Source organism: Topomyia yanbarensis, chromosome 1 (genome assembly GCF_030247195.1).
Source record: "Topomyia yanbarensis strain Yona2022 chromosome 1, ASM3024719v1, whole genome shotgun sequence".
NCBI classification, from domain to species: domain Eukaryota; kingdom Metazoa; phylum Arthropoda; class Insecta; order Diptera; family Culicidae; genus Topomyia; species Topomyia yanbarensis.
The window spans coordinates 202,752,417-202,774,410 of NC_080670.1; the positions used below are offsets into that span (position 1 = coordinate 202,752,417).

The window sequence follows — 21,994 nt, forward strand, 5'->3', positions numbered from 1 at the left end:
GGGAATTTTCTGTTTGGCCGCACTCTTCAACCCGTAACTCCGGAACCGGAGGTCCAATAAATAAAAAGTTCAATAGCAGCCGATGGAAGCCTGTTGTACCTGTCATTTGAGATTAAGTTTGTGCAAGTTGCTCTAGCCATCTTTGAGAAACAGAAGTGGCATTTTTTCCGCATACATATACATACACAGTCATTTTCCGATCTCGACGAACTGAGTCGAAAGGTACATGACACTCGGCCCCTCCGGGCCGGGATTAGTTTGCCAATGTTCAGAGTGCTTGCATAACCTTTCTATATAAGAGGCAAAAACAACTCAGTAAACAGCTCATGAGTGAAAGAAGGTAAAATCAATGAGATGTATTCAGTCGAATAGTAATCAGTTTCAGATAATGTAAAACAATAGGAAGAGCATCCTTAGTCTTAATTATCGTTTAAATTGAAATGCTAGATGATATTACCCAGCGACATTTTTTTGTAACAACATGGAAACTTTGGCCCAAACCCAGTGTGTCCATTAGACTGCCAATGAGAAATACGAATTTTTCAAAACTCATTCGGCCCATCCCTGAGTCGCTTTCATTTTCGTTTCCGGTCTCGTTTTGTTACACTTGTATGCAAACCTATACGCAACATTCTACGTAAAGTTGTACGAAAACCGCAACGTAAACTTATACGCGAACTTAAATGCAACTTGTACGTTAAGATGTACGCCAACTTGCATGTTAACTTCGGTTTAAACTATAACGCAAGCTTGTACGTAAAGTTGTATGTATATAAACTTGTATATAAACTGGAACGAAAAGTTGTGCGTAAACTAAATCGTAAACTTTTATGTAAACTTGTACGCAACTTGAAGGAAAACTTGCATGGAAACGTGTTCGCAAACTTGTACGTGCAGCTGTATGCAAACTTGTACGTACACTTGTGTTTGAACTTGAACGCAAACTTGTAAATAAATTTCTAAGCAAACTGGTACATGACCTGGAACACAAGTTGGCATGTAAACTTGTACGCAAATGTGAATGAAAATTTGTACACGAACCTACACACAAAACCTGCACATGTAAACTAGTACGTAAATTTTAACCCATTATTGCCCAACTTATTTTTCACACGCAGCACAAATTGAGTTTTCCGATTGGAAAAAAATGATGCGGTCATTCCAGTGAAATTAATTTCCTACTAAGAATAGCTGATATAATAAGGAACAACCAGTGAAAATTTCAGATTGATCGATTAATTAATTCCTGAGATATCGTGGTCGCCGCGAATGAACTTTTCAACAAAATACAATTCCGAGATAATCGAGTTTTATTGTCGGTGCAGCGAGTCAACGGTCTAGCGTATCAAACACTACGCACCGCCTACGAGTGGTCAATGGGTAGCGATCTATGAATCGCTGTAACTCAAGTTTTAGTATTCCAATCTTAATGAAATTTTGAGAAAATTTTCCTCAGCGTATGTAGTTTGAGAATATCTAATTTACAAAAATTCGATTTTTTTCATCATGACAAAAATGTGTAACCCCTTAAGGGAAAATTGAATGAAAACAAAACATAAACACCGGTTTAACCACTCTAACTTCTCTAAACGTATTCTGTAAGAGTATATGAACAATATTAACTCATTGATAATGCCTGTTCTGCGTTATTCCTTAAGTAATAGGAGTTATTCTTAGCACCTACTATATATAGTAGGTTGGGCAATAATGGGTTAAAATTTATTTGTACGCTAGCTTATACGTAAACTTGTTTGTACATTCGAGCGCAAAACCCCATCGCTCAACTAAAAGTCGCATGATTGGAAATCACACCATTCAAAATCGAACGCTTAAAAAAGTCACGACCATGAGTAAAAACTCTACGATTAAAATATCGTACGAAAAAAATCGAAAGAATAAAAATCACACGATTCAATATCACTCGATTCAAAATCGTTCGACCAAAAGTCGTTGGTTTAAAATCACATGTCTGAATCAGGGTTGCCCCATTCACAGATTTTTCTGTAATGCCACAGATTATTTTTCACAGATGACAGATTTTTGGAATTTTTATGAAAATTTCACAGATTTCCACAGATTTTTTTGGAAATTTCGTTCAGACATTCGCAGATTTTACTTCTGTTTTAGGCATCACAGCTGATAAAAAGATTTTTTTGTTTAAAACACTTTTCAATGTGGCATCTCAGGGCTGAGTATCGCACCATTGAAAATCGCTCGGTTTGATTTTCGTTTTCGTTCCTTCTAGAATTGTTATAATAGGATTATTCATGAAAAAAATAAGCTATTCTCATGATTTTTTAGAATCTGTCAGAAATAATTGTAGTACTTTCAATACCATGGGTGACTGGTGAACAGTGCGTCTAGTTATAAATGGTGTGTAAACTAGGCTCGAGGGACGAACCAAGTCAGTCTGGGATCTTATACATTTGAAGTAACATCAGATTTCACGACGCCACTCGCGTTACGGTTTGGTAAGGCCAAACCGATAACAGTAATTGGGTGGTAAATAGTGCAGGGATGGCGGCAATCAATGTGATGATCGGTTTCCCTGTCCAAGAGGTGGTGGATAGGTGCACACCAGAGCAGTATAATCGGATACTACTTATAAGAGGAGACTTTAACACTTAGGCCGTGGAATGGGGTAGCAGGCTGACCAACGCAAAAAGTTACAGCTTGTTGGAAGCCCTGTCGAAGCCGGATGCAAGGCTGTGCTACAAAGGTTTTCATGTCGGCGATTCTTTGATTATCAATTCTTGTTGTTTGCACTGGTTTCACGACACTCGAAACGAATCGTCGGGAGCGTAAATGCAATTGGTTTTTTTCGCTCTCTGAACGAAAAGTTCCCAAATAATTCGTTAGTGTTCAACCAACCTCATACTTGTGCAATACAATATCGAACCCCACAGTTACTATAGAGTTTTGAAGTTGTCAACAAAGTTACTCAAAAATAATTGCTCTGTAATTTACAGGAGGTTTCGATACACGTGTCTTTAATTGTTTAGGAGAAACTATTTTTATTTGAAAAATCTAGAAGACCTTCCAAATTTTGTTAACGTTAAAATGAAATATTGCGGAGAAGACACTGAATGTGTAGGGGGACCCGGGGCTATTGAGACCGTGGGGTAATTCGATATCTCGATATCTCAGAAAATCTGAGACTTTCTGACTGTCGTACATAATTTTTGACAGCTGAATCTAATGTTTTGGTTTTTTTAGAAAGGAGCGTTTAATTTTGTTGACATCCTCCAAACAAAAATCATAATAATCGTAAAACCATGATTAAAGTAACAAATATAAGCGAAAAAAATAAAAATTTTGGAAAGCTTGAGGCTCCAATTTTATAGAATGATTTTTGTTTGGGTAGAAACACAGATATTTTCGAGACGCTCACCACTTTGTGGGAAATGAGCGTACGGGGCAGAAGAAACTTGAAAATTGTGAGCGACACATATTTTTACTTGTTTTTGAATGTAAATTCAAGTGAATTGTGACGCTCCTTTATGCTACATCTTGCGAGATTGTAAATATCTTTAAGTGTCAGCTAATGAATCATAGTTTCGATAAATGAGAAAGGCACAATTGCACCAATAGGTGAATTAAAACAGGTTTTTCAAATGAATATCGGTCCTTTGAGTGGAAATTTGATCATGAACTTATACGAAAACTTACAGGTAAATTTGTGCATTAACTTGCATGCAAACTTGTATGAAATCGTAAACGAAAATTTGAATGTATACTCGGACGCCAACTAGATCGTCTAATGGTGAATATTTCCCAGTGTTCACAAGCTCCTATCTCATGCCTCCCCGTGCGTCCATTTCTGACATTTAATCTGTAGGCCGGCGTCTACTGGGTACTACCGCCATCTGCAGTAGTGCTTCAACACTACCACAGACAGAACTAAATACCTGTCACAGGTGATAGTTACGTGGGGTGACGAACAACAAAGTAACTCGACACGGCGCTGTTACACCGACGAGATAGGGAAATGGGTAGAAGCCCAACAAACCGCCTAGAAAATGCTATTTTACGAACAATTTGGAAGTACGTACGGATCGGAACAATCGGCAAAGACCCACGCGACGGAAAAAGGACTACGATTGGAAGCTTGGAACATAGAACTGGAAGTTGCTTTGCTTCTCCGGGTTCGACCGAATTCGGCGCGAAGAACTGCAAACTCGCAACTTCAAAGTCGTAGTTGTAAAGTCGCTATCACGTGGTTACATTCTTTCAACAAACGAGCAGGGAACCGGCTTTATAGTGCTGGGCAAGATGCGACATCGTGTGATCAAGTGGCAGACGATCAGCGGAAGGATGGGTGTAGTGGGAATCGTAGGTCGTTTCTTCAACTACTGCATCATCAACGTGCATTGCCGTCAGGAAGCGAGATCCTAGGACGAGAAAGATGCATTTTACGTGCTGTTGGAACGTGCCTACTGAAGAGTGGTAGTCTGAAGAACGTTCTACCGCGGAGGTAACTTCAAGGCCACCCGGAGATCACCTAATCAACAAAGCTAGAACCTAACGCAGTTCGAACATCGGTTTGGGCCACTATCTAGCAGCGGTATGCATGCGCTTAAAATTGTTGACGGTGTACAACGCTCGTCGAGCACGGACGACAAGGGTCAACATCGAGTAGCTAATAGACGTCATAGTACTCAAGGGAGAGCAAGGTGTTGAAAGGAGAAAGTTTAGAAAAGCGTGGAAGGATCATATATGCAAGCTTAGAGCTCACCGGCGACTTAACCCTTTGTCTGCTACCGTTGGGGTCAGGGTCTTTTGGCATTAGAAATGCGAATCACCTGAGTCTACGGCATGTCCGAACAAGTCCGAACAGGTCGGTTCCGACAGCATGAAGTAACAAGTTACTTTACGCTTGTTCGGACATGCCGTAGACTCAGGTGATTCGCATTTCTAATGCCAAAAGACCCTGACCCCTACGGTAGCAGACAAAGGGGTAAGTCGCCGGTGAGCTCTAAGCTTGCATATATGATCCTTCCACGCTTTTCTAAACTTTCTCCTTTCAACACCTTGCTCTCCCTTGAGTACTATGGCTCTAAATATTGAAAAATATACTTCACCTTCCAGTCCCTTGCTAATTAAATGCCGAAAAAACTGTTGACAAATTGACTCAATAGGTCGTTAACAAAAATGGTTAACAAAAAAAAAATGGTAAAAATAGCTAATAGACGATCGTGTTGCTAGGCGCGGCAACTCTCAAGGACGTACTAGATGCGAGAGCTTCGAATCAAGGAATTGACTAGTTTGATTACGAGTGCCAACAGTTAGTTGGAGAGAAGAATGTTGCAAGGACCAGGATGCTGCATCACCGTATGAGAACGAACGAGGAACGATACAGAAAAGCGCGCAATAAATAAAACTTGGTCTACCGATGCAAAACACACCTAAGTTTGAGGCGCTCGAGAGGTGCAAGCAGTACTATGACGAACATTTAAATGGCGCAGATGTAGACGAAGAGATTAGTGCAATAATCAGCCATGGGACGTGCGCAACCGACGACAGATTCCCAGCGGCGGATATACCTGAGATTTTGGAAGTGATCGGATGGTTGAGGAATAATGAAACCGCTGGCAACTATTAGGTGAGCTACTCAAACACGGAGGAGAGGTTTGGGCTAGGGTGCTCTACTAGCTGATTTCGAAGATGTGGAAGTAGAAGATTTCACTGGAGCATTGGGTGGAGGGAGTAGTATGCCAATATGCGATTGCTGGATTGGTACAACTTTGTCGGAGTATCAGAGAAACTCTCGAGTTCTTTTGAAGCTCGGAAATGGCTACGACAAGATTCTTGGGTTTTCTTGTCTTCTGTTCAGCATTACTTTGAAAGGTGAGGATCGACACGAGTGGTACGATGTTCCGGGAGTCTGTACAGCTTTTTGGCTTCGCTGGCGACATTGATATTGTGGTACGTAATCTTGAGACGATGGCGGAGACATACATCCGACTGAAGGTTGAAGCGAAGCAAATTGGACTGGTCGTAAATGCATCAAAGACAAAATACATGAGTGCAAGAGGTTTGACGAAAGAAACATTATACCTACCACCGACTATAAAAACAGATGGCGACGCTATCGCGCTCTTAGTGTTTCACAGCAGAAGTTGTCGCGAACGATCTACGGTAGGGTGCAGATGGAAGCCGAAATGTGGAGACAGCGTATGAACAACGAATCGCAGCAGTTGCTTGGAGAACTCGTTCGTGCAGCGAAAATTGGGCGGCTGTAGTGTGCTGGGCATATCGTAGAAATTCCGGACGACAACCCGGTAAAAATGGCTATCGATACTAATCTGACAGGTACAAGGAGAAGTGGAGCCAAGCAAACAAGTTGGATCAACCAGGTTTAAGCGGACCTGAGGAGTCTTCGTGCCCTTCGAGGTTGGCGACAAACAGTCATGAACCGAGTAAACTGGAGAGTAAGTTGAACACCAACTTGAACACAACCTTGTACACAAACTGGAGCATAAATGTACGCGAACTTGTACGCTGTAAGTAGAGGTACACCCACTACTTGGCTTCTTATATTTACCTGCTCGGCCAGACCCTTACTGACAGGGCGGCTTAGGTCAATGTACTTCTCAGGCGGCACCTTTGGCTGCCCTGTTTTGCTTCGCTTAACTTTTAGCTGTGAATGAGAGCTAGGCCAGTTCGGTGGATCCTTCACAGCATTGGCAAAAAGGCGTCTTCCGAATCCTTTATGCTTAGCCGGGGAAGCGAGTGGCTCCTGGACGATTGGCCTCCCTTTTCCGGCGACCCAACACCTAACTAACTGTTCCCGAACCACGGGCCAGCACCTTCGCGGTAATGTTCCTTGGTACACTCACGCGCGGGCTGGATTAGTTCAGCCACATCTTCAGTACCGATAAAATATCGGTACTGCAATGTTATTATTCCAAAAAACTAAAAAAATACCAGAGCGACATAAAATGTAAAAAATATACTTTTGTTGGTCAGCTTTTATATGCTTCAGTCAACCTTCTGATCTCGCCCGGAGCAGAAGCAAAAAATTACCATGTTGAAGCTATCAATAATCGAAGCAATCAATTTGTACTGCTTTGTTGCTTATCCACTGCACAAACAGTACAATATCGTTTCTTCGGCTAGGCAGTTAAATCAGAAAACCACAGAAATGAAATGTACCTCTACTACGAGAATTACCATAGCGACCGACTTTAAAAAAATTCGTCATAGACCAAATGTGCGCTTGGTGGAAAAGTTCCTAAAGGTGATAACGGCGATTGTCCGAACGGAAGTAGCTACAACGTGTGCGTAATGTGGTACTGCTAACATTAACCGTGGCTAGAAGCGCCATTGTGAAGTATTTCAAGCAACGCAACATCAAATACAATAACGTTTGAGCCAAGAATCATATCGAAGTAAGGAGAATTAAAATTCATTAGTTGGGGACGGGTATAGTGTAGTTGGTAAATCAATTGCCTGGTACGCAGTTCATCTGGGTTCGATTCCCAACCCCGCACATAGGGTTAGAGATTTTTCCAAAATAGATTTTTCTAACCCGAAAAGAGGCGAATGACAATAAGGTTAAAACAACTATAATCAAAATTTAAAAAAAAATTCACTCTAGTTGAAGAATTTTTTTTTGCTATGCATTTTCAATTCAGCAGTTCATGGTGTGTGAACCCAGCTGACGAAACATATTCCTTCTTACCTGGCTTCGAATGCTAATCACAAATAATCGAATAACGCTGATTACAAACTCAGATCAGAACCCAGCGTGCCCTATTCGGATCGATGTGGGGTACTAAATCGGCGTTCGTTCTTTTACAGATTAATTTTTAACAGCAAAATATATATAGGCGTGACTTAGGCCCGAAACTTATAATTTCAGCATACAATACATAATGGGAAACCATCCGAATGTTGCTTCTGGGATATTCAAAAAAACAAATCTATTTTTTGTTTTATTCATGCTAGTTCAAAATACATGATCTAAAGATAATTGTATTTGTTTTCGAATAAATGATTAAAATATCCAGTTACGTACATCGGGAGTTATATTCGTTAATCTTCTAATGCCAATTAGAATTAATTAGGTTAGGTTAATTATATTGCTCATCAAAAGCTTTGTATAGCACCGAAAATATTGCTAACTACTTTATTTCGACTATTTTCTCGAAAAAGCCCGATAAAAGTCGGCCGTATCCTTCCAGGCAGTTTTGTTTTCTTACGAGACGACACAACCAGATTATTGTGTTGATGTCTTCTTGAAGAATATAACAGTCATATGAGTAAGAGATTAGCTTGTAGATTTTTCAATCGTCGACGTTCATCGACTTTTAGCATTTTAAAAATAGACAGATGCCCTTAACGAAAAGCGTAAAGATAAGTGGTCCTAAGATACCACCTTGCGTTACTCTGGAGGTAATGCTTCGGTTCGGATTTGGATTGAACATGATCCCCGATCAAATCTAGGTCAATACCAAAAACCGCAAACATTTCAAAACTCGGCGAAATGATTTTTTATCCATAATACAACTAATTAGTATATTTGTTCCACATCCTGTTGAAAATGAAAAAAAGGGGGAAAGAAAATACATTTATATCAAATTAATTATTGCACAAGTAACTCAAGGTCTTCATTTTTTCCTAGAAGTTATTCGTAATGAATTCCGATTCATATTTTTTCCATTTTCATGCCATTAATTGATTCTATGTCACTTTGGAAATGTGTTTGACACAACCTACCCGTCTTTTATTGAGTTGTTTATTTTTCTATTTTCGTTACAGTGCCGAATCAAGATCCATATCATATTATTGATTCTAACATTTGTATTACTTTAATCCAACAGAGTATCATAAGTGGAGATTTATGGAAGACAAATTAACACACATCTGCAATCCTCATTCCTATGCCACTAAACTAACCACATTTAACTAACAGTGTTTATTTTCTCCTTCTCTTCAACATGCTGCCTCTAAACCTGAAATCGCTACCATCGCTGCCGTTTGTCTGTCCTCTGGGGCATTATCTCAACTACTAAATAACAAACCCTCACTGGCAAAATAAACATCAACTTCCACCGGAGAATGAATCCATCCCCCCTCCCCAAATAAACCTTTCGACCAAATTGACCGGAGACTGTAATCTGTGCTGTTAAATTCCATCTCCACAAACGAACCACATTCTCTTTATCACCCCGGTCCCGGTTTTACAACCCCGACAAAAAAAAAACCACAAACGAACGGGCCAGGTCGGCTGGGTCAAAGCGGACACCAAGGCAATCCAGGCGATCCACGAGAATGTCATCACCCACAATCCGCGCGTTTCGGTGTCCCACGCCGACCAGAACACCTGGAATCTGCACATTAAATCCGTCACCGAGGACGACCGGGGCGGTTACATGTGCCAGCTCAACACGGATCCGATGAAGAGTCAGGTAAGCGGGAGGGCATGTTAGTGGCTGTTAATGTATTGTGGTGGCGGTAGGATTTTTGACATTAAAAATGTCTTACTCCACTATCTGGGGCTAGGTGTCATTCTAAAATCTAAACTATCTCCCATGTAACGAAACTATGTAAGGTTTGCACGCTTATAACTCCGATATTACTAGATGGATTTTAATCATTCATACACCAACCGATTCAGAAACACCTAACTTAAATATTAGTAATAATTTAATATCTCCCCAATAAAAGTAGACTTTTGGAAATTGGTAAAATTAAAAAGTTCACGAAAAACGGAAAAATTACCATTCGTGAGGCAGATTTCTCAGACACAGCCGTCAAGAGAGGGCAGCTTAGTTGCTCAATGAAACACGAAAAGTCATAAATAGAAGCAACGCATGTCCGTTTAAATCAGTTGTTGCTCTTATCTCATACGAGCAACATCGTCTCCGGGCGATGCAATAAGCGCTATCGATTTTCGGTAACGTTGGCATTTGCACACACCTGGGCACTACAATAAGCGGTAGACGCTATGCATTTTCGGCAGCGGTGGCCGTGTGCGGATTTTTCGGGTACCAGCACGGTGTCACAAAATGATTTGCAAAGTGGGTGTGCGGGGTGGTTTAGATTTAATTCAATACGGTGTGTGCTGCTTAAGAGTGTTGCGTTTGAAAAAAATATATTTATTTTTATGCATGCGTGTGCGTTGTAACTTGTTAATCCATGTTTACAGCGCTTTGTAGCTGCGTAGGGTAAAGAGCCTATTGGTTTTCATGTTTCATATTTCGGTTATATGTTTTTTATCAGTAAGACATCTGACAACGTGCTTCTGTAGTTATTGCACTGTTCAGCAGCGTAGTATTTTATATAGGAGAGTACACTCAGGTTTTTTACGCGGATTTTGAAATTTACGCGGTTTTCATTACACGGCCTGTATCCTCTGCGTGAAAAATCTGAGTGTAATTGCATCGGAAACAATCACATTCCCAGCAGAACTTTTTGTTTTCTAATTTCAAACACTTTTGTTTCGTACTGCACACAACGGAAAATTTTAAAACAGAACTTACCGTCCCAGCAGCGGGTGTTCTTTTTCGATTCAAATTCAAGCCATGTCTTAAGCGTTACTGGACTTAAAATTGTTTTCCCAGTTTATCCAGTCAGAATATCTGTCCTACCCTATGTATTTAAAACACAGTTCTAATTGCGTTTTAAAGTATACAACAAATAGAACGGTTGGGTATACTAATTTAAATTTTAAAATAAATCTGTTTTAAATTATGAAACAAACCGCTGTACTGAAGATATAATTATGTCAGTCCTATTGCCACATAAAACACCTATATAACATAAAACTCTGCAGAATTGGTTTAATAATACAATGTTTACACTACAGAGTTATAACACGTTTTAATAATTAGCAACAAGAAAAATGTCACCAAGATAGCATAAAAACCCGTTTTAACTGGTAGTGCGAACGTTGCATAACAATGTAATTTATCAAATAATTTCATTTTTTCCACCACTAATCGATCAAGAAATACTTAAACTTAAGATTGTTTACTTAAGTTTATTAGTACATTATTGAAAATTTAAATGGAAAATGAAATTTCATATTTCATGGAGAATCTGTATATTACTTAAACTTAAGATTGTAACGTTACTTAAACTTAAGATTGTTTACTTAAGTTTATTAGTACATTATTGAAAATTTAAATGGAAAATGAAATTTCATATTTCATGGAGAATCTGTATTGTAACGTTGGCGGGCGTGGGCTTCCTCATCACAGCTCTCAATATGGAACTTTTCTTTTGAATATATTTTCTGGACAGACCAGCCTATTTTTACTAGATGGATCAGCCAAATAATGCCAATCACCTAGTGAGATACTTGATTAATTAATAGATTACCGTTAAAATAAATAAATTATTTTTTGATGGGGAGGGTATATAGCAAATTATAACATATGAAAACAGGCGAGTGAACAAGAACGTGAGTCGATATGTGTGATAGATAAAATTCATTTGCACGCTCTTGAAAAAAGCTACATTTTTAATGTCACCGTGGTCGTGTCCTGTACACAACCCTTTAATTTTTTTTTCCGATTTTTATGTTTGATCAACTCAGTCCAGGAAAAAAGCAAAATGCATTAACAAATTAGTTAATTTAAATTATACAAAATAGTTCTGGAGGTTTAGGTAAAAATTATTTGTTCTCCTCTTAGGAGAAAATTGTTTAAATCCATCTTTGCGCATTAAGGGCATAAAACCTATAACTAGTTATAAAATTTGCGTTTCGACTTCGTCTCATCAGAATTCGACACTAACTTAGTGACAGGGGACTTTTGGAGCTAGTGTTAATCTGGCGCTAGCTTAGTCCTGACACTAAATTAGTGTCGGATTCTGATGAAACGAAGTCGAAACACAAATTCCATAACTGAGCTGCTTGCAAAAACTTTTCTTTTCCTGAAAGGAGTAACGAAAGAAACCAGATTAATCTTAAAGCAGTGTTGCTAATATTCCAGACTTATATGCAATCATTTGTCACCGTCACGGTTTTCAATGTTTACTGATGCAATCTACGAAATTCAACGTCGTATTTACAAACTGTTATGGTATTTTCCTCAAGTTGAATTTATGTTTAATCTTGTTACATTTTTAGAAGATTTATAGGGGATATCTCCGTATTATCACCGTCACTAGATTCATCTTATCTTTAGCTTCCATGTGGTTGGGTAATTTAGCTTGTGTATTTCAACAGACATATTTCGTTTATCACTTTTTTTATCCATGTGCGTGACTCACGCACGATTTGAAAACAAATCTCAAAGAGAATCGCTGTCAAATGAAAAATTTTCTAATTAAATCTAATTATTATTCTAATCACTTAAAGCACCATCCCTAAACTTCAACAATCTCCACACTACCCGGCCTCCTCGGATCAAAGGAAGCCGCTACATGACCATCGCTATTTCGCGCTACCGCAGTCGTCGTAGCAACCCGACGTACCTCCTTCATCGAATGCCCCCTGGAAACAAGACCGGCAACAACGGACCCGGGCACAGTTCCTTCAAACTCCACCTCCATCGGAGCAAGCTGATGGTGCACCCTCGGTCCCTCCATCATCGTATTTAGATCCTGTCCGAACACCACCTGCCTTAAAACCAGCTGAAGGGTGGCGGTTGTGATTCGAGTTCCTCCGGCCCCGCCGGCGATTAACCGAACATCCCCGTTCCGATCGACGACAATCGTTGGAGACATCGACGAAAGGGGACGTTTCCCCGGAGCGATGTAGTTGGCCGGCGATGCCGGAACGCCAAAGATGTTGATTACACCCGGCGTGGAGAAATCGTCCATTTCACCGTTGAGAATGATCCCCGTTTGGGATGACATCAGATGGGCGCCGAAGCTGTGCACAATGAGTTAGAATAAATTGAAGAACTTGGGTTTATAAATCGGAACTTACTAATCGTTGATGGTACTGGTAACGGATACGGCGTCCCCGTTCGGTGCCAGCACCGAAACGTGAGCCGTCCCGTGGTCTTCCGGTGTTGTGAAATCTGCCCCGTAGAACTCGTAATCCGTGAAAGTGCAATCATCATCGATCTTGGATCGAATGTAGTCAGCGTAATCCTTGCTGGTCAGATTCCGAATAAGTTCCTCAATTCCTGCGACAAAAGATGGATCTCCAAGTCTGGTTCGTATTCCGTATGCATGCTTGAAGGACTCCACTAATCTATGCCACGTTTTAGGATCATCTAAATCTAGATGGTCGTAACCGCTGAGAACATTAAGCATATGGACAAGGATCGTGCCACCTCCTGGCAGAGCGGCGCTGTAGACCGTGTTTCCACGAAGTTCCGTCGACACCGGAGCCAGCCAACGAGGTCTAGGAATATTGAAATAATTGAGAAATCATTTTCGATTGAAACCAAAAAGACTACTCACTCGTAACTGTAAAAATCCTCTTCTGTGATCAGACTCCCGAACGCCTTCAAATCCTGCATCAGCATCGGCAGAAGTGTCCCTTCCTTTGAGTACAAAGCGTCGGCACCTTCCTCAGCTATAATTTCCAACGAACTAGCAAAATCCGGTCTCCTCACGCGATCCCCCTCCTTCCACACATCCCCCGTATCCGGATCCAGAAAAATCTCCCTCAGAGAAGGCGTATTAAGAATATCTTCTCTCGCGTCCTGCAACGCATCAGCCATGTACGGATTCACGATATGCCCCCTGTAGCACAACGCAATCGTCGGATCTATCAACCGCCTCCAAGGAAGTGTCCCATACCGCTGATGCAGCACCCAGTAACCCTTCAACGAACCAGGCGTAGCAATCGCCAAACCTCCATGAGCCGTTGCATTCCCATTCCCAACGAACATATCTTGCCAAACACCGTGGGCCGCAATCTCCCTCGCATCCAGTACGACCACCGATTCCGTGTCACGCTGATAAACCGTCGCCAGGAAACCTCCCCCTATCCCGGCACTCTCGGGACACGCAACTTCCTCGCAGATCATCATGGCGATGGCCGCATCCACAGCGGAACCCTTCTCGCGAAGAATCTGTCCACCGACTGAGGCGCACTCGTACCCGTTGGAAGCAACCGCCCCGGCCTGTTCGGGATCCCATTCGTGCTCGTGCAGGACGAAAATGACGGCGACCGACAGTATGGCTAGCCCAAGAAGCGTGCCAGCTGCCAGTAGCAGCATGTTTTTTCCCTTGTTGTTTGGGAATCTGTGAACGATAATTTGATTTGATTTTATATAGTCTTAGTAAAAGTTTATGTGTACTTACATCATTTTGCTGCAGTTCGATGTCTAAATATTTACCGACACTTGAACTCCTCCGCGCACTAATCTCGTGCAGCAGCTAGCTACTGGTCCCGCAACGATCAGATTAATTAAGTGCGCGCGGAGGCAAATTGTAAAAGTATCAAACAATCGTGCTCTCTCCGAGATACACGTTTTCACTCTCCGTCGCTCACTGTATTGAAACCGAGAGCGTAGTAGGCGCACCTTATCTCAGCTGTCCGGTTTGACTGGCTTTGTTTTCGACAAACGTACGGTGGCATGATGCGGGTGTGTCCCCATATGGCACGCCGTACAAGTTGTAATCGGTATTCTACTATTGAATTGATAATATAGAGACCAGTCAAGGCCTACTGAGTGATTTGATAACCGGTTGATGTAACTTGAGCTTGCGTACAATGTTGAATGGAATAGGGTGAGAACACGTGGTGGTCCCCTATGGCAGGGAATTACTGGCTCCTTCATTCATAATCAGTCCGATTCATCGCCGCCATCTAGATCAATTGTGCCAAATTACTCCAGACAAAGGAAACATTCGGCAATTCGGTCTAATTATAACACGCTCGTAGAGGCGTACTGCCAGTCAGTGACGTATACAATAGGCGACCGATGGACAGTGGGACGAGCGCTTTGAGAAGAGGAAAAATTTAAAAATTTGATTGGATTTTAGTGGAAATTGACATTTATTTTAAATTTTGACTTGTTGATTACATTTTTACCATTGCTAATATTAAAAACTTATCTGTTACGCCCCTACACAGTGTTTTTGTGCCAAAATCTATTGATTACGACGAATTTCGCGCCAACTCGAACAAATGTTGGCAGCACCCACTCAGATTTTAATGAAACTTTCTGTACATGAGAACTTTGTCACAAAAAGCCACTTTGCATACTTCGTTTTTCCAAAAATAATCTAGACTGTCTTTTGAAAAGGGTCAAACTTTTTTCACCAATTTCTAAAAATGACAAATCGTACAAAAAATGTTGTACGAGTGAGTTTTACAAAATTAGTCAAATTTTTGAATAAAAATATTGAAAAAATTCTTCACTTCTACACTGAAAAAATCTATTTTAAAAATTTAAGGTCGATTTACAAAAAAAACATCTTTGATGTGGATGGAATTTTGTTCCAAGATAGTTAATTATGTTCCCTACCTACCGTCAAAAATTCAAGTGCCCGCTTTCAAGAAAAAAAGTTATTTGAAAAAAACTTTTCCTTGTCCTGATTTTTTTAGTGTATTTTTATTCAGGGTCCATATCCCAGAGACCAGAATCCTGAGGAGAGAACCCAGACTCCAGAGTCCCGAGGAAAGAGACCAGAATCCAGAGTCGCAAGTCCTTGATCTAAAAAACTGAGGCGATTCTAGAGTCCAGCATCCGGAGTTCAGTGTTGAGAACGCAGAGTCCAGAGTCCATAGCGCAGCAAACAGAATCCAGAGTTTCGAAGACATAGCTCAGAGTCCAGAATCTAGAGTTCCGAGTGCAGAGTCCAGAGTAATAAACCTAGAGGCCAGAAACCAGAATCTAGGGTTCTTATCCCAAAATACTGAGCCCAGAGTCCTCAGCACATAATCCAGAGCCCAGAGCCCCTACCCCAAAATAGTGAGACCAGAGTTTAGATTCCAGTGTTCAGAGTCCAGAATCCAGAGTTCAGATTCGATAATCCTGAGCTTAGATTCCATAGCCCAGCGACCAGAACCCAGAGTCCCGAGGAGAGAGCCCGGAGTCCAGAATCCAGAGTCCCGAGTGCAGAGTGCATAGTCCAGAGTTTGAAGTCCAATTTCCACAAGCAAAACCCAGAGCCCATAGCTCAGAGACCACAGTCTACAGTCCAGAGTCCATAGCACAGAATCTCGAAACGAGACCTCACAATCCAGAGTTAATGCAGAGTACAGAGTCGAGAATCCTGGGTTCAGAGTCCTCAACCCAAACTACTGTGGCCAGAGTCCAGAGCCCTAAGACCAGAATCCAGAGCCCAAAGTACTTAACCCAAAATACAGAGTCAAGAGTTCAGACTCCAGAGGCCAGAATCCAGCGTCCATAACACAGAATTTCGAGGCGAGAGTCCAGAGTTCAGAACCCAGCGTGAAGAGAGCAGAATCCAGAGTTCAAAGTCCAGAATCTAGAAACATGGTTTTTCATCAGCTGCGTCTGGTTTTGTACTTCTAAATGACTTCTTCGGTATTCTGGTCGTCGCCAGAGTGTAGAATTGAAGTTGTGCATTCCAGCTCACGTGTTTGCTTAGCTGTACGACAATCACGTTTGCGCTTTGGAAGCATTTTTTTTAGAATTCCTTTTCTTTCTCTTTTTAGATGAAGTTTTTTCGATTATCTACTTCAACAACACCTTAAATTATTCTATTGTTAACTCACGCAAAATATCAGAAGCGTTTTTATTGATGACGTACACTTTCCTTTCACACGAGCCCGTAATATTTCGAATGGAACCTTAAATTGTTTAGAGGCTGATTGAATACTGGTGTCATCTTGAACAGATGCCATTGCGTTCTTTGTGTCCTCTTCACTTGGTTTTGGCGTTTTTGATACGAAATAACGCACAATTTTCCTGTCGAAATAATTCAAATTTACATCATAGTAGTGACTTATAATGCCCCCAACCGGCCGACCTATCGTGCCCCCAAGCGTATGTTTCATGTTAATGTCCGTACTTTTTTCAGAAACAAAGATATCGAAAAACCAACACAATACTCGTCTTCAGCATTAATTTTTACCTAAGAAAAAACTCACTTGACATCTTTTTACATTGAATAAATGTACTGAAATGAGGTTGAATGACAATGCGTTTTCGCAGAACTGTACGCAAAACATAAACGACGCCGTAGCTAATACAGCTGATCCACGGTAACAGCCGAAATGGCAGTCATCAACGCTCTTCTCCGCCGTGTATCTAATTCACGTAACACGAGCAATCTCTGCAATAGCATAGCAAAGATACGGCCATATACCAATTGTACCCTCATACCTATTTGACCTCGTTCTACCCTTCTTTAGAAGTTATAACTCGTTGTATTTGGATGACCCTCAAGAAATGTTTTAATATTTTTTTTATTATCATTCCTACAGATTTTATATCTTCTATAAATTTTTTCCCAATAGTCAAAATACACAAATTTTATTACCGCGTAATTTCTCTCATCTCAAGTATTTTCGAAGATATTGGACATTTTTTGAAGAATAATTTTTTTTTTTCAAATTATCTGGAGAAAATGAGAGACATGTGGAATCTATTGAGTTTTTTATTTGAAACTAGCGCTGGCTGTCACTTTTTTGCCGGTCTAGTGATCATGTCTGGTCAAATCTACAGTGCACGTCTGTAAGATACCGAACTACCTTCATTCAATTCCATCACCTACGAAAAGCTGTCCTGATAGTGTTTAACAGTTGGAAAGCTTAACTCTGCATAACAATGTGTAACAGGTCTCTGAGCATGACAATGTTAGCATTATGGCCCCTCTTTATATGGCCAATAACTAAATCGAGGCTACACGAGCTATTACCGCGTACTTTCGATAAGATTATTACATGTCGAAATACGAAGATCTGCAATACGATAAGTTATTGTTTCGCAGGTTATTTCCAGCGGCGTTCATGTTGTGAGAATGTGGGTGGCCAAACCTGCTCAATTTTACCTGATCCTACAATACCAAATCGGTTATATAATCTAATTTCAAACCACACTGTATACATATGCAAGACAGTCACCTATGTGCCAGTTCTGTAACAAGACGGCATACTACGAACCACCCTGTACAGAAGCCATTAAGAAAAAAAGGCAACTCAACAGCAAATCCAACACAGTTTCTCCACTAGCATCGACTGAATAACAAACAACCGTAGCAATTGCGCGTAGACAGGAACGCATGTCAAAACAATAAAACCTGCGCGGTTAATTTCCGACCACTATGCTGCGCTTATTACCTCCAAACAAATAGCCAGCACCGGGAACACTGCACTTTTAAAAAATACGGATGTACGGGTATGACCCGTAGGTAGAACAAACAATGAAGATCATCAAATTGTGAAAACCTATACTGAATTAACAGCGAGGATAGCAAGGATGAGAACGATAACCCGAGAGAAATTTGACTAATTGGACTTATCGTAGCTAGAGTCGGTGCTTGGTGTCTGGTCAAATCTACAGTGCACGTCTGTAGGATACCGGGCTTTGGTTGACTACAAATCTTAGAAAGTTCTTTTCGCAACCGTAAAACGCTATTTTATCTCATCGTTATCACACGTCACTAGTGTTCCAAGATATTTCAACTAGTACCGTACGGCATAATTTTGTAACTCGAAGCAAACACTGTTCAGGTTCCTCGTTCTATGCCAGCTAATATGTGCCTTACCCTGCCAGAGCTAGTTTGTAGTCACCCCATTGAAAGGACTGTGTGATTATACTGATCACGCAGTGGCTTGCTTCGTACAACTGATCACTCCCGACTTTCAGATGTCGACTTTACAGCTTACAATTACTTGAAAATTTTTCGAACATGATTCCTGATAAAGTTTCCCACTATCTTCCCAGGTTCCTTTCCGTCTAGGTTGCTCTCAGATCGCTCTTATGTCGCACAGTGGGGCAGGTTGCTACTTTGGACGAAAAAACCTCTAGCGCTCTAGGTATGTATCCTGGAAGATTGCTGACTTCGGCAAAGCATCTTGGGCAAATTTAAATAGTATTTGTATAAATTTGGTTTTTATCTAGATCAGTTTCTTTGTCAGGAGCGTTATATCAAAAAACTTTCTTCAGCAAAGTTGTTTCTCTTGATATTTTTAACACCTTCTCCAAATATACTTGTACTCCATAACCTATGTAGATGGCGCTACATGACATTTAAAAAATACTCGAGAAAACCGCCGAAAATTGCCGAATAATCAAAACTATGCAATAATAAAATTGGTTGCAAACCTGATAAATGTTATCATGATCTTTTACGGGTGTTTTCATCATAGATGTTGAAAAAAATAGGTTCTTCATAAATTTTAATAATTCACGACTCAGTAAATGCCGGTAGCTGAAGTTTTGTTTGTGACTAGTCGAGAGCATTACCTTTATAACTACGAAGAGAAAAAAGTGGGCCAAGCGGGGATTTTCTTGTACAGACATAAAAATAAGAAAAATATAAACTCTTAACGCTTATAAAGATTAAAATTTCAACCTACCACACATAAAATTTCAGCTGCCGCTGCACATTGAGTAAGGTTTGCGGAATTCGAAAACTGATTGTTTGTCGTTGAAATTGCCGCCATCTGCCGTTTCGTGAGTTATTATAAATTTTGTGGAACATATTTTTTTCTGATATGTATGGTGAAAACACCCATGAACTGTCACGATAACATTTATCACTATTTGCAACCTAATATATTACTGTACATACTTCAAGATTTAGAAATGAAAAAAAATCCAGAGAATTTTACACAAAAAATCATAACAAAAAAAAATTTCTCGTGTAATGTGATGTAGCGCCATCTACATAGGTTATGAAGTATACGTGTCTATGGTGTTCATGTAACAAATGTCAAAACAAACAATTTCACCGAAAAAAGTTTTATGATGCGATGCTTGTGTCAAAACATAGAACTGATCTAGATCAGTTCATACTTATCTAGATCAAAATCAAAATTATCAAAGCATTAGCTCATTTTTATCCAAGATACTTTGCTAAAGACAGAATACATACACGGTGCGCTAGATGTTTTGATCGCTGTAAGTAACATCCTACCCCACTGTGTGCCGTTTAGCCGCTGCAACATTCAGCTCCTTGTCAGGGTCACCTTATTTCTTCTTAAACCATCCACTGCGGGACAGACGTTGTTTTGAGCCGCTCCTAACATGGTGAACAGAGCAACTTCGGCTACCATCTGCTCCGTCAGCAGATACGACCAAAGATATCACTGAAGTTGATTAGCCGATCTTCAGTAAATGTGCTCGTCTCTCAGCTGGCATCGTAGGGAAGGTAAGGAATGGTGAGGGATAGAGGTGGATGACCAAACAGTGCACAGTGTGACGAGCCCGGACTTAAGTCCACATACGACGAAACATTAATTTTTGACAGCTTGTTGAAGGGCGAAAGGTCATTTTTTCGTAATTTATAGTAGTCGCGCATTTTAACAAATTAGATGCAAAATTGCTGAGCGTATTGGCAATCGAATTGCACAATAGTCTGGTTATTTCGTTCGGTATGGTGGCACATATTTGCTTTAGAAATCTGGTAGAGTATTAAATCAGATATAGTGCTGGAAAAAGAATTATTTGGAGGCTGGATGTCTTCAGTAAAGTTATTGCGAATGATATTTGAAAGATATGAAAAATCTATGTAAGCAGTATATCGGGATATAAAGCAATATTTACATTTTTAATATTTTTTTTTCAATTTAGTTTTATTAATATATTGCTTTCATCTAGCGAAGACATCAGTTACGAATATCAAACCGACAAAATATACCGTTAACCATTCGCGATATGTACATGTCCATTGTACCATAGAAATGCAAATACCGTTATTCCCGTTTCTGTGCTATAGAAGTCAAGTAACGCTCTTCTCGTTCCGACAAAGTGAGGATTGTATCGATCGAGATGACCTTCGGTGATAGTGAGGAGATTTCTTTGCGGCGTGTTTGCACTGCCGTAGTGGATTTTTGTAGTTCAAAATTTGGGTGGTCCAATACGAGAATTGAAGCGCTTACTGAAAGACAAGATGTGTCTCAAGCAAACGGAGTTTCTTTCTATTTATTTTAACCATGTACAACATGCGTCATTATGTTTAGTGTGTTAATGTTAATGTGTTAATCGAGGTAAGACTACATCATCTGTCTCTCTCTACAATCGATATTACTATTAATCAGTTCATGTCGATCATAAATAAAGGGACTTCTTTCCAGACATTAACAACGGTGTTCGACTGCTTAAAATGCGGCTAAAGCACCCGTTCTTCGTAACCCGGCGCCCTGGCTTTACCTGTGCCCAAAAAACGCTGTGTATTTATAATAGCTAGTCTTCTACCTGATAGTAATGCAAAAAATCTACGCACCACGGGAAACTCTGCGCATGATTGCCAAAGAAAAAGACAACTAAAGGGCGAACACGAAATTATTGCGACACATTCAACAGGGCATTATTTTTTTTACCATTGGGTAAAAATCAACCAAATTTTGCACACTTTCTCATTGATGTGTATTGTTTACATGCTGTCACACTCGAAGTCGTGGTTTTCGATTCAACGAAAATGGAGGTGAACCAACGCGAGTCGAGAGAACAAATTCTTTCCAAACACCTGGAATTTCCTGACCTGTCGCACAGGCAGTTGGGAAAAATGTTGAACATTCACCATTCAACCGTCTCCAGAGTGTTGAAGCGGTTCCAGGAGCGGTTGACGTTGGACCACGGCAAATGAGCTGGAAGAAAACCGGGACCGGAGAACAAAAACACCGAGGAAAGGTAAAGCGGATGATTAAAGCAAATCCCAACGTCTCAAGCCGTGATTTGGCTAAAAAGATCGGCATGTCGCAGAGCTACGTCCAGAATGCAAAGAAGAGAGCTGGACTACATACATACAAGGTACAGAACTTCCCAAACCGCGATGAGCGGCAACAATCGACGGCTAAAACTCGGGCACGGAAGCTCTACGAGAAGATGCTGACAAAATATGGCTGCTGGGTGATGGACAACGAAACGTATACAAAAGCCGATTTTAAGCAAATTCCGGGGTTGGAGTTTTTCACCGGCAAGAGCAAGTTCTATGTGGACGA

General features: G+C 40.6%; 2 protein-coding genes across 3 annotated transcripts in view; one reads left to right on the forward strand and one right to left on the reverse strand.

Annotated features, from left to right (window-relative positions):
* The window catches only part of LOC131688597 (lachesin), a 232,391-nt gene that overhangs the window by 115,377 nt on the left and 95,020 nt on the right, over positions 1-21,994 (forward strand). For both annotated transcript variants that reach the window (XM_058972958.1, XM_058972964.1), the window contains exon 4: positions 9,228-9,413. In XM_058972958.1, coding sequence (XP_058828941.1) covers positions 9,228-9,413 — 186 coding nt within the window. The remainder of the gene's footprint in view (positions 1-9,227; positions 9,414-21,994) is intronic.
* LOC131688588 (scoloptoxin SSD14-like) lies at positions 11,174-14,390 on the reverse strand. Its single transcript, XM_058972946.1, has 4 exons — positions 14,215-14,390; positions 13,366-14,154; positions 12,884-13,306; positions 11,174-12,826 (listed from the first exon to the last, which is right to left on the reverse strand). The coding sequence occupies exons 1-4, from the start codon at positions 14,217-14,219 to the stop codon at positions 12,319-12,321; spliced, it is 1,725 nt and encodes a 574-aa protein (XP_058828929.1). The 5' UTR covers positions 14,220-14,390; the 3' UTR covers positions 11,174-12,318.